At 37.2% G+C, this 13,421-nt stretch overlaps 1 protein-coding gene across 1 annotated transcript in view; it reads right to left on the bottom strand.

The window, feature by feature from the left end:
- Positions 1 to 7,030: 7,030 nt before the first annotated feature.
- LOC131038795 (patatin-like protein 2) overlaps positions 7,031 to 13,421 on the bottom strand; it is a 75,072-nt gene continuing 68,681 nt past the window's right edge. Inside the window, exon 9 of the mRNA XM_057971340.2 lies at positions 7,031 to 7,315. Coding sequence (XP_057827323.2) covers positions 7,031 to 7,315 — 285 coding nt within the window. The remainder of the gene's footprint in view (positions 7,316 to 13,421) is intronic.

Genomic DNA, 13,421 nt, shown 5'->3' on the forward strand with positions numbered 1-13,421 from the left:
ATACAAATAGTATGCATAAGGATCATTATTCAAATCTTCAAAGAACATAGAAATAGTAAAAAATAATAGAAAGTGAGCATAAAATTGAAACTAATGCAATTTATTGATATGTATTCTATGTTTTAAATTCTTTTTATTTATTTTTATTATATGTTAACATATTTCAATTAAATTCTTATTTGAAATAGATTATCGTACACTAATGTAATTCAACCAAAAATTGATAATTTGAGTGAAGAAATAGATTAGTTATGATTAAATAAAATGGGAGAAGCTCGAAGCTTTACATAAAAACCATAAAGCCAAGACCAGGGGTCCCAAGAGGAGTGAGAGCACCTTATAAATAGAATAGCTAACAAAAATACCTAGAGCCAACTAACGACTAAATATAACAAACAACATAAAACTAAACCAGAAACCTACACCACCCACATAAGACACAAATCGATGGTCTACCTAGTGGCATAATTTTTAGCTCGCCAATCCTAGCAAAGTACTTTCACCTTCTTCAAAAAAACAATATTTTGTTTGAACCTTTACTCGAAGAGATAACAAGGGACTTTGGAATAGCCTTGGTCATCAATTCAGTGGACTCCAAAATATTGTCACATGTCATTTCCAAGTACCACTTCCTCTTCACATGTCTTCTATTAATCTCTTCTGGGATAAATTTCAATCAAGCCAAATTTTTTCTTGCCATTTCATTGTTGAGAGCCACCATCTCATCTAGTTTCCTTTTAATAGTCTCTTGGTTTCCCTGTAATTCCATAATAACCCTATTTGTGTCCTTCTTATCCTCTCTCTAGTTCACCTTATCAATGAGAGCCTTAATTTCCTCCTTCACTTATACCATTTCTTGAGCGTCTCCAATAGATAATTAGCCACCAACTAGAACTTTTCCTCTTTATCTTCCATGTCCCAATTAAAAGCTCTATCATAAACCTTGGCCAACACCTCCAATCTATTTATTTTACTTTTTACAATATTAAACTAGGTGAGGACCCAATCAATGATGGAATTTTTCCTATTATAAGCCCCACAAAGTTCTTTTCCTTCTCATTATTTTTTGGTAAATCCCACTTTTGGGGGTAATCAATAACTGAGGGAGGAGGAGAATCCAAATTAGGTGTAGAAGGGTCAATATAGTTCACATTGGGGATTTTTGGAGTTTACTCAAAGCTCGTGGACCAAAAGGAATTAGATTTCCCAGAAATAATTTCCCCCAAGTAGATATCTTGACTTAAGGGTATTGATCACATTAGAGGCATCTTGCAATCAGGGATTCTATAGAGTTCCATGACGAGGGTTGGGTTAGGGAGGAACTAGATGGGTTAATGGAGGGATCGATACTGGGGGTCATAGCCAGGTGGACATTATAAAGCATTAGGATTAAACCCTAATTAAAAGGGAGAACATTCTGAGAATTAACAATGAAGACAGATTGTGAAATGGAAGAGGAAATCTAGTAGGCAAAGTTCATTTCACATTGTACCTTAAATGATTTAACATAGGGAATAATTGGGAGAAATTTTTTGAGTCTATTATCTAAGGTAATTCATATAATTAGGAGTAGTGTAGCCTACATCCATACACTACGAAAATCTTTCCTATTAAATCTATTTTACAAATGAGAAAATTTCTCACTTGACTCTAGAAGCCTTTTGAAGTTAGCTTTATAGTGCCCATTAGGTATTTTGGGGAAGGTCACTCCTTCTAAAATAAGACTAGTATAGAACCAATATATTCCATGGATATAGTAAAAAATGACCCCTGATAATAACATTTCCTTCATTCCAAGAGTGAGCAAACTATTATGAGAGAGAAGGGTAAAAACCCTTCATGCCCTCTACATAGGATGTAAGGTTTCCTCTCTGAAACCGCTGGACAAAGAATACCATAATTATTTAACCTATCACAATTATATGTGTCAATTTGGATGAGATCAGCCCCATAGTTAGTTTATTGCCAAGATAACTAGTAACAATGACTGGCAAAGGGTTACAAAAACCAACTCTAGAAAAAAGATAGGAAGTCGTAGTATTTGGATAGTTGTTTCTACCTTTGTATTTAATTAGCCATATCCATGTCATTACATGATTGAAGGTAAAGATAGACAAGACAAAAAATAAGAGGGCAAACCTTGGATCTTTATGCATCATTATAATTTATTTTTTCTTGAATTGTGGCACAAATGTGATTAGGTAGCTCATGCACCATTGTCCATATTTTGAGATTGTTGGAGAAAGAAACCAAGTTTGTCAACCTGCCCACAAATTTGTTCCTCTTTAAGGGCATGGGTGACTCTTATGTGGAAAAATATGGAAGGTAAAATTAGGCATTTAGTGATGAGGTCTTTTGTCATCTAGCTTGGCTTAAATTTACCTTTTAGCATCACGATGACATTGTTTGAGTACCTCTTTATATTAATTCTTTGATAACCTCTATCCTTAGCAATTGAGATCCCATAAAAAGACATCACCACTTCAATAATTTTGGAAGTTTGAGTACCAATCTTAATTGCACTAGCAAATATTAACTTACCATTTGGACCCCTAATGACCCAGCCCCCTCCCACCTAGCCTAGGTTACATATTTGTGACACATCAAATTTTAAATTCAACCAACCATTATCAAGGGGGGATAACCCGAAGATATAAATTGGTTTATTATTATATATTTTAACAATTAAATTTTGATCAATATAGAACCTTTAATTTCATTAAGATTTATATAACATTGTGGAGGGGAAAAAGTGAAACCGGGTGACTAGGACCTAATCCAACTTTAGCCAACACAATGGGAATATGAAAAAGACTAGGGAGATAGATCACTTTGGCTACTTCTTGTGAGAAAGAGATAGCCAAGGATTATCTCTTAGGGTTTCTATTCCTCTTTTTGTATGTGATGAGAAAAATAGGGTTTGATTAATCAACTAGACTAAGAGATGAACAATAAAGCCTATATGAACTGAAATTGAACAAACTTGTACATCTGAAACTGAGATACTAAAAGAAGAGAAGGGGGAGGAATATGTATGTGTACCTGATGCTAAAAAATTATCCAAACTAACTAGGATCAGGGCATCATGCTGTTGTCCCTGAGAACCTGATAGAAAGCTGCAACTGAGGGGATGCAATTCTGAGACCTTGAGCTTGTAACCTATCAAAAATCACTGATTTTGAGGGGGACCATGGTACCATGCCATTTTCTTAGGAATTAATAGGGTGCCACACCCATGTCCCTAATAGTTTTGAGCAATTTTATGACTTTTGGGTGGTACTCGTGCCTTTTCCTGATCTGAAACTCCTTCTGGGTACCTGCAACTAAAAAGATGGCATTTGGGTGGCTATATAGGGTTTTGTATCAGTCAAACCCCTTTGGTGGTGATTTCCACCTCAACAAAATAGTCAATTTGTATAGTGAAATAGTGTGTGCAGGAATCATGTGTGTGTGCAAGACCCTAAAGTGAAAGCAAATAATCTAGAGTAACCCTAAAGAGTAAACCCTAATTGCTTATAATTAACAAATTATATGTTGTAAATAAATGCTGCAAATTGATGTAATGAAGCTTATGCAAAGACATGAAAATAACATGAAACCATACCCAACCCCTAAGGGAGGGGTACAAGCCAATTGTCATGTTGGTAATCTCCTATTATTCCTCAATGTATTCAAGGCTCCTAATTGATGATTAATGTTTGATGAAATTTTGTTGAATGTTGTTTATGACTCTACATAGGCTTCTCTTTCACTACAAAGAAGGCTCCTTGTGCTCCAAAAACCTACTCTTAGATTCTTAAATCCGACAGATCCCTTCAAAAGAAGAAAGAGAAATATTATGTATAAAACCCTAGATATTAATTTCATATTTAGTCTGACTTAGATATTTAATTTCCCACCAATTTCTTGGGGTTAAGAATTATAATATCATAGGATCATCCTCCCAAAATTTTGAGAAAAAAGTCGAGGACCATTTGCACTTTGCACATGGTTAGACCAACTTTTCACCAAATTTTTTAGGGTCATTAGATATGATGATATTAGAGTGAATCCCAAAGTTACAACTGATTTCGAGATGTTTTGATATGCAAAATCGGGTCTTAAATGTCGAATTAGGACATAATTAGGGTTAATGATTTAATGATTTATTAGAGGAATAAAATAAAATGGGGCACATTTAGGGTAAAGGGCCCAGTTTTATGATATGGGGAGTGATGAAATATGACTTTATATTTAATTAAATTAATTAATTAAATGCTTAAAGGGAAATTACAATGCAAGATGCAAACACACTAAGGCGGGTGCTAAACCAAGCGTGGAATTGTACCACCCTAGGAAGGGTATACAATTTACGGTACTACATTTATCCCCCACATTAGCAGTCATATGAAACTACATGAATATGTAATCTAAAGTAAATAAAAGTAAAAATTCATGAAAAAGGATATATCCATAAGTTGTCAAACGAAGCCCCCAACGGTATCTGTAGTACACGGTTAGGAACCACACCCTACAAAATCACCTAAATGCTTAATAAGGAAGGTGATGAAAATTTGAAGGTAGCTATATACCCCCCTATTTTGTCTTGCCAATTTAGTGAGTTGAAACAGGGTATCATGTTTATCACATCAAATTGTGAAAGAAGATTGATGACAAATGCTCACAAGAAGATTTGATACAAGACCACAAACTAAATGGAGAATAATTTGGTAAGAAATAGGACTAAACCTCAATTCCAAAACAAAAAAGAGTGTGAGGATTTGAGAGATCTCTAACACAAGATGAAATAATTAAACAGAAACAAATGCAAGAGATACAATTAAAAAAAAATGCAACTCCATAAAGGAAATTGGGAAAGAATGGAGGATTGAAATGACATCAAAGAGAGATTATTTATAGAAACACTAAGGAGGAGGTCCCAATTAAGGATATGTACTTAAGATCCCCATTAGGGATGCTTGTTCCAATATCAGAGAAGGAATTCTAATATGAATACACCTCTACAGTCAATAAGAAATCCTTACAGAAGACACTACTTCATGTAGACGTATAAAAATGACCATATTCTTAAATGAATATTTTATGTTCATTTCCCTATTTAATTAAATCCAATTTAATTAAATTATCCACATTCTTCTATTTTATTAAGTAAATTACTCAATTTATTTAAATAAAATTCACTATACCATTTAATGAATAAATCATTTTATTCAATTAAATCCCTCTAGCCCCTTTTAATTAAATTCAAATTTAATTAAATAGTTATCCTAAATTGAATAAATCTAATTTATTTAATTTCCCAAATTATAACCAAATTGAATTAAATCATTTAATTCAATTAAATCCTATTATCCCCCCATCCACTTACAAAATCCCAAACCCCTTTCTAATCCCTTCTAGAATCTTCTAATCGATTCTAATTAACATAACCCCCCTCTAAACTTTGTCACATCCCTAAGCAAAGGGAGGTCACTTCTCAAAATGGCCCAAAGTCTTGGATAACCATTGAAGGTTTTCAACCTTCAACCACCAAAACCCTTAAAGTCTTTGATAACCTTTGAAAGCTTCCAACCTTCAACCACTTAATCCCCAAAGTCTCCAATAACCATTAATGGTTAATTCAAACCCTCCCACATGGTTAAAACATTTGTTTTGACTCAACCTCTATCCAACCCAAGGGTCTCATCAGGCCATTAATGCTTTGACCATGATTATCTCTTAATCATATGCACAAAGGTTTATCCTTGGATTAACTCTTAATCCAGTGGGTAATCCTAACTTAGACTTGACCCTTAGCCTTTAGATAACCATGAGGTCTTCTCAGGCATTCAATGCCTCCAACCCCTTCTTTCAACTCAATCTTATGTTGACACTTGTCACCATGTCATTGGTGCCAATTGTGCACATGGATCCTCAACTTTCAAACTTGGCCCTTGATTAAACCATTCAATCTTGACCATCCATTGCCCTGTTTGTGCTATAAATAGAGCTCTCATTCCTCCATTCTTAACAATCATCTTTCAAATTTGAAGCATCACACTTATGCTCAAATTCTTTCAAGCTTTCTCATTTCATATATGCTCATCATTTAGCCTCTCTTTAGATCAGAAATTAGACTAATATGCATGTTTAGAGTAATTTATTTATCATTTTAGCTCAATCATAGACTAAATATAGTATGCTAGGATAGTATTCATACTAATCTTGTCATCTTATCATTTAGATTATTGCATTTTAGAATCATACCTAGCTTAACATCCATCTCATATTAAAATCTAAAAAAGCATCTCTCGTTCTCATATTTGCCATCCCTAAACCATTTTGCTCAGTGATCTGAGAGCAAAACGTTGGTTTGAGGGGCATTGTGAGATAGAGAACCATGGGACCCTCCTTGGGAAGCTGAGTAACACCTCGTTACTCCATAGCTTGCATCAAGAAGTCTTGTGTGTGTGTGTGGACTAATATTTACATATTTTCACATATTAAGTTTTATTCGCACACTTTTTCCCACATATCATTTTTTTTCAATTAGTTGCATATTAGTTACATATCATTTTGCATCATTATTACATCATTTTACATCATATCATATTACATGTAATAGCATATTAGATCATACATCTCATTTTCAAGATACATCTCATAGCATATAAAAACATACATCCTGCATCATACATTACATCATATATGTAAACATTACATCATCATATAAAAAGGAAGTAGCACACATAACAATGCATCCATAAACACATCACATGATCCAAAAATGATGCCATCCATATATATATCTCAAAAATGATCATAATCTACAAAATGTGCCTCAACACTATGTCCAGTACACAATATACAAAAGATCCAAAAATACAACAGAGACCATGTCTCTCAAGTATGACTATCTCCTGACGGAGATGGTCTTGCTCCCGATGCACCCGCCCTTGGATCTCTAGGAGGGTCCTGCCTCGCTCCAGATACACTCACCCCTGGATCTCTAGGAGGGTCCTGTCTCGCCGGCCCAGTCACACCTCGGCTCTCAGATCATGTACCGACAGTTCGAGATCGGCTCGATCTCGACTGTGCAAAGCTCTCCACTCGCCGAATCTCTAGGTACTGCAGCCTCATAATGCTGTCTATAATAATCAGCCTCCTGCACTCTCCGTGTCAGCTCTCTAAGGGTGTCTCTTAATTGACCACCCATCGCTGCTCTCTGCACAGTCGCCAACGCCTCCTCCGCTCGACCCCGCCGCTCTATCTCAGTATCTCTCTCAGCGGTCAACTGCGAGATCTGTTGCTGATATGTCAAAATCTGTGCCTGTAGCTGCTGAATAGTAATCTATAGGGTCCGGATCTGAGCATCCTCTACATGACCCGGCACTCAAACCCGCAGTGGTACCTGTGCTGGCGCCACCCCTCCCACTCGGCCTGTCCTAGGTACGGGAGGTGGGAGTATATCTACCCTCCTCCTCTATGCTGGTCTCACCACCTCCTCCTCTCCCCCCACTGCAGCTAGCACCTCTGTCACTCTCCCCTCTCTCCCGGCTCCAATGGCCAATCCTCCTCTCCCCTTCTCAATCCTACCCTGTCGTACTGCTCTCTGCACACCTCTGCCACCCTGCCTCCCCTTGGCTCCTCTACCTCCTCCATCATCTCCATTGTCTCTGTCATCTCCATCATCTCCCCCCTCCTCTCCATCCGAATCAAATGCTGGCCTCATCTCCTCTGGATCTGAGATCCTCGCTACTGCCCGTGCAGCAAACAAACGAGCGAACTCGTTAGTCATCCCTGCATCTTTTATCTCTGGGGCATAGTCCCAGATCTGTCCTACCAGCCCTGTGAACGCCTCTATGGCCACGACACTATCAATAGTTGGCCCCCAATCGGCCACATCCTGCTGCCGCCATGCATACAAGCACGCTCCCTACGGAATCCCCTGCTGCCTCCCGAACTGCCGCAAAACTCGGGTCACCAAAAACCGCTCAATGACGAATGGAGTCCTCCCAATTAGATACCTCATCATGAAAATGAAAGGTATCTCTATACCATCCTCCGCCCATACCTCACAACCTGTATACGGTCTCCACGTGACCGTATCTATGTCATCAAAAACTCTCCTCCAGTGCTCTAGTTTGCCCAGCTTACGCTGGACAACTAGGCCTCTATATCCATAGGCGTATGCTGTACCTACGAGCCTATCTCTATCTGCCAATGGCCTCGCTACTGGGATGTGCTCCCAGCACCATACCTGTAATAGGGTCATGCCCGCTGATAAGCTCCCATAACCGAGGTATACTACCTCATGCAGGCTCCTGTAAAGATGGGCCAACATCGCTAACCCCCACGCAAATCTTTGACCCTGTGCAACCATCTGCTCTAGGACCAGCCCCCATCCTACTGAAAATCCCTTTGACCTACGATCAGGACAAAGGAATCCCCCAATGAATCCTGCCAATACAGATGGCAGCGGTGCATAATCCAAATCCAAAAACTCCTGCTAGGGGATCTCGTATCCACAGACAGTCTCATCATGAAATATACGGCGCAGTGCCTCTGTGCCACCCTCCTCTGACTGCTCGTAGGGTAACAATGCCCCTACCACAAGAATGCGCAAAATGTGGTAGCAATCCTCTGATATCACGGTCATCTCTCCAGTGGCAAAATGAAAGGTGTTCGTGTCGCTATGCCATCTCTCTGCCAATGCTGTCAACAGTCCCCGGTTCATAGTGAACCGAGGCATATCTAGAAGCAAGGTCAATCCACATCTCTCTATAATGTCCAAATCTGCCTGTGACAGATGTGGTATCAGCGTCCATGGTCTCGAGAATCTCTCCCTCAACTGCACAATACCCAATCGCTCCTGTCAACAAACAAAACATATCCAATATCAGTTTCCACATCAACACAAAGATATCAAAATAAAACTTACATCAAAAACATGAAACAATTTGCTCATCTACAATCAAAGTTCAACATCCTATCATTTCATATCAACTTGTAAAACAACTCAAGTTCTCAAAAACCATATCAAAACTTGTAAAACAACTCAAGTACCACAATCACATAAACTTGTAAAACAATTCAAGTTTTCCCACCCATATCAGCTTGTAAAACAACTCAAGTTTCCAACCCATATCGGCTTGTAAAACAACTCAGGCTTTCATACACATTGAACTTGAAACAGACAACGCAAATACATCATATTCTGATCAAAACAACAGCCTGATAATCTATACATAACTTGGAAAATTGCACATCAAAACAAGTTATATAAATACTCATCTTGGATAAATACATCACAATGTGACAGGCACACAAAAATACAACTTTTCAAATTTGGTCAAAACTGTAAACAAATTTTTGGATGCGCTAAAACAAACCCACGCGCCAGGCTGCTTGTCCTATGCGCTAATCTCTATGTCATATGCGCTAGAATATATCTATGTGCTACTCTTTTCTTCCATTGCGCTACCTAATCTATCCTATGCGCTAGAACCTATCTACGCACTAACATATCCCTCCTAGGCGCTACCCTTTTAGCCCTATGCGCCAGGCTAGTCCTACGCGCTAAACCCCTTTGCCTATGCGAACCCCGGTAGCTCCTATGCGCTAGTCATACCTGCGTGCTACCCTGTTTCCCCTGCGCGCTACCCAAACCTTTGCATCCGCTATTTTATCTACACGCGCTAACCTACAGATCCTATGCGCTAACTAAACATTTTCGGACACAACTTCTAAATTTAAATCTGATGCGCTATTCTACACTTCGTATGTGCTACTGTTGACCCTAGACATGCTAAAACGAACTATCCAAACTTTAAAATTCAAAAAACACCTGAAAATGACAAAATGAAAAATCCAAAAGGGGTCAAAAATGTTGACTTACTAGTGGTCCACGCGCTACTGGTCTCCGATATCTCCGGAGGCGCTTGAAACGGTGTCTATGATAAGGAATAGGCATTTTCTCTCCAGAGCCAATTCTCTTTTCTTCAAAGTCAACAAAGCACAAATGACTTTAAATCAACCCCTTTTCCCCTTTTATAAGAGGAAAATGAAATTAGGGTTAGCCAACTGGACCTGTAATATGGTCGCGGTCTCCCCTACACCAAAACAGTTGTAACTTATCGGGAGATGAATCAATTTACACACTTTCTACAAGCACGGAATCCTACACATCATACGAACTTCATCAATTTAAAATAAAAAATTTTCCAAAAAATATTGATTCATCTCCCGAGGGGGCATCATCACATCAAATCGAAACTGGGGCACGACTGACAAATCAAAAGAGCGACACAACAAAAATTGCATTTAATCATAAATCATAATAGGACATCATTTTCTTTGAAATAACATGTGCACACACGTCACTTCAAAGAGGGGCAAAATGTAGACGTATAAAAATGACCATATTCTTAAATGAATATTTTATGTTCATTTCCCTATTTAATTAAATCCAATTTAATTAAATTATCCACATTCTTCTATTTTATTAAGTAAATTACTTAATTTATTTAAATAAAATTCACTATACCATTTAATGAATAAATCATTTTATTCAATTATATCCCTCTAGCCACTTTTAATTAATTTCAAATTTAATTAAATAGTCATCCTAAATTGAATAAATCTAATTTATTTAATTTCCCAAATTATAACCAAATTGAATTAAATCATTTAATTCAATTAAATCATTTAATTCAATTAAATCCTATTATCCCCCCATCCACTTACAAAATCCCAAACCCCTTTCTAATCCCTTCTAGAATCTTCTAATCGATTCTAATTAACATAACCCCCCTCTAAACTTTGTCACATCCCTAAGCAAAGGGAGGTCACTTCTCAAAATGGCCCAAAGTCTTGGATAACCATTGAAGGTTTTCAACCTTCAACCACCAAAACCCTTAAAGTCTTTGATAACCTTTGAAAGCTTCCAACCTTCAACCACTTAATCCCCAAAGTCTCCAATTACCATTAATGGTTAATTCAAACCCTCCCACATGGTTAAAACATTTGTTTTGACTCAACCTCTATCCAACCCAAGGGTCTCATCAGGCCATTAATGCTTTGACCATGATTATCTCTTAATCATATGCACAAAGGTTTATCCTTGGTTAACTCTTAATCCAGTGGGTAATCCTAACTTAGACTTGACCCTTAGCCTTTAGATAACCATGAGGTCTTCTCAGGCATTCAATGCCTCCAACCCCTTCTTTCAACCCAATCTTATGTTGACACTTGTCACCATGTCATTGGTGCCAATTGTGCACATGGATCCTCAACTTTCAAACTTGGCCCTTGATTAAACCATTCAATCTTGACCATCCATTGCCCTGTTTGTGCTATAAATAGAGCTCTCATTCCTCCATTCTTAACAATCATCTTTCAAATTTGAAGCATCACACTTATGCTCAAATTCTTTCAAGCTTTCTCATTTCATATATGCTCATCATTTAGCCTCTCTTTAGATCAGAAATTAGACTAATATGCATGTTTAGAGTAATTTATTTATCATTTTAGCTCAATCATAGACTAAATATAGTATGCTAGGATAGTATTCATACTAATCTTGTCATCTTATCATTTAGATTATTGCATTTTAGAATCATACCTAGCTTAACATCCATCTCATATTAAAATCTAAAAAAGCATCTCTCGTTCTCATATTTGCCATCCCTAAACCATTTTGCTCAGTGATCAGAGAGCAAAAACGTTGGTTTGAGGGACATTGTGAGATAGAGAACCATGGGACCCTCTTTGGGAAGCTGAGTAACACCTTAGGACTTCTTGGTGCAAGCTATGGAGTAAAGTGGGCGAATCAAATTAAATATATGAAAATATTGTTAATACTAGTCCACACACACACAGAGGACTTCTTGGTGCAAGCTATGGAGTAACGTAGTGTTACTCAACTTCCCAAGGAGGGTCCCATGGTTCTCTATCTCACAATGTCCCTCAAACCAACGTTTTTGCTCTCAGATTACTCAGCAAAATGGTTTAGGGATGGCAAATATGAGAACGAGAGATGCTTTTATAGATTTTAGTATGAGATGTGCTGTAAGCTATGTATGATGCTAAAATGCGATAAACTAAATGATAAGATGACAAGATTAGTATGAATACTATCCTAGCATACTATATTTAGTCTATGATTGAGCTAAAATGATAAAGAACTTATTCTAAACATGCATATTTAGACTAATTTCTATTCTAAAGAGAGGCTAAATTATGAGCATATATGAAATGAAAGCTTGAGAGAATTTGAGCATAAGTATGATGCTACAAATTTGAAAGATGATTTTGAAATGGAGGAATGAGAGCTCTATTTATAGCACAAACAGGGCAATGGATGGTCAAGATTGAAAGGTTTAATCAAGGGCCAAGCTTGAAAGTTGGGGATCCATGTGCACAATTTGCACCAATGACATGGTGACAAGTGTAAACATAGGATTGGGTTGAGAGAAGAGGTTGGAGGCATTAAAGGCCTGAGAAGACCTCATGGTTATCTAAAGGCTAAGGGTCAAGTCTAAATTAGGTTTACCCAATGGATTAAGATTTAATCTAAGGATAAACCTTTGTGCAAATGATTAAGAGATAATCATGGTCAAAGCATTAATGGCTTGATGAGACCCTTGGGTTGGATAGAGGTTGAGTCAAAACAAATGTTTTAACCATGTGGGAGGGTTTGAATTAACCATTAATGGTTATTGGAGACTTTGGGGATTAAGTGGTTGAAGGTTGGAAGCCTTCAATGGTTTTCAAAGACTTTGAGGATTTTAGTGGTTGAAGACCTGAAGCCTTTAATGGTTATCAAAGACTTTGTGGGTTTGAGAAGTGACTTCCCTTTTCTTAGGGATGTGACAAAGTTTAGAGGAGGGGTTAGGCTGATTAGAAGTGATTAGAAGATTCTAGAAGGGATTAGGAAGGGGTTTGGGATTTTGCAAGTGGATGGGGGGGATGATAGGATTTAATTGAATTAAATGATTTTCATTCAATTTGGTTACAATTTGGAGAAATTAAATAAATTAGATTTATTCAATTTAGGGTAACTATTTAATTAAATTTGAATTTAATTAAAAGTGGATAGGGGGGATTTAATTGAATAAAATGATTTATTCAATAATGGGTATAGTGAATTTAATTTAAATAAATTGAGTATTTTACTTAATTAAATAGAAGAAGGTGGATAATTTAATTAAATTGGATTTAATTAAATAGAGAAATGAACATAAAATATTCATTTAGGAATGTGGTCATTTTTATACGTCTACATTTTGCCCCTCTTTGAAGTGACGTGTGTGCACATGTTATTTCAAAGAAAATGATGCCTTATCATGATTTATGATCAAATGCAATTTTTGTTGTGTCGCTCTTATGATTTGTAAGTCATGCCCCAGATTCGATATTTGATGTGTGATGCCCTAGATTTG

The sequence above is a fragment of the Cryptomeria japonica genome, chromosome 8 (assembly GCF_030272615.1).
Source record: "Cryptomeria japonica chromosome 8, Sugi_1.0, whole genome shotgun sequence".
Classification (NCBI taxonomy): Eukaryota; Viridiplantae; Streptophyta; class Pinopsida; order Cupressales; family Cupressaceae; genus Cryptomeria; species Cryptomeria japonica.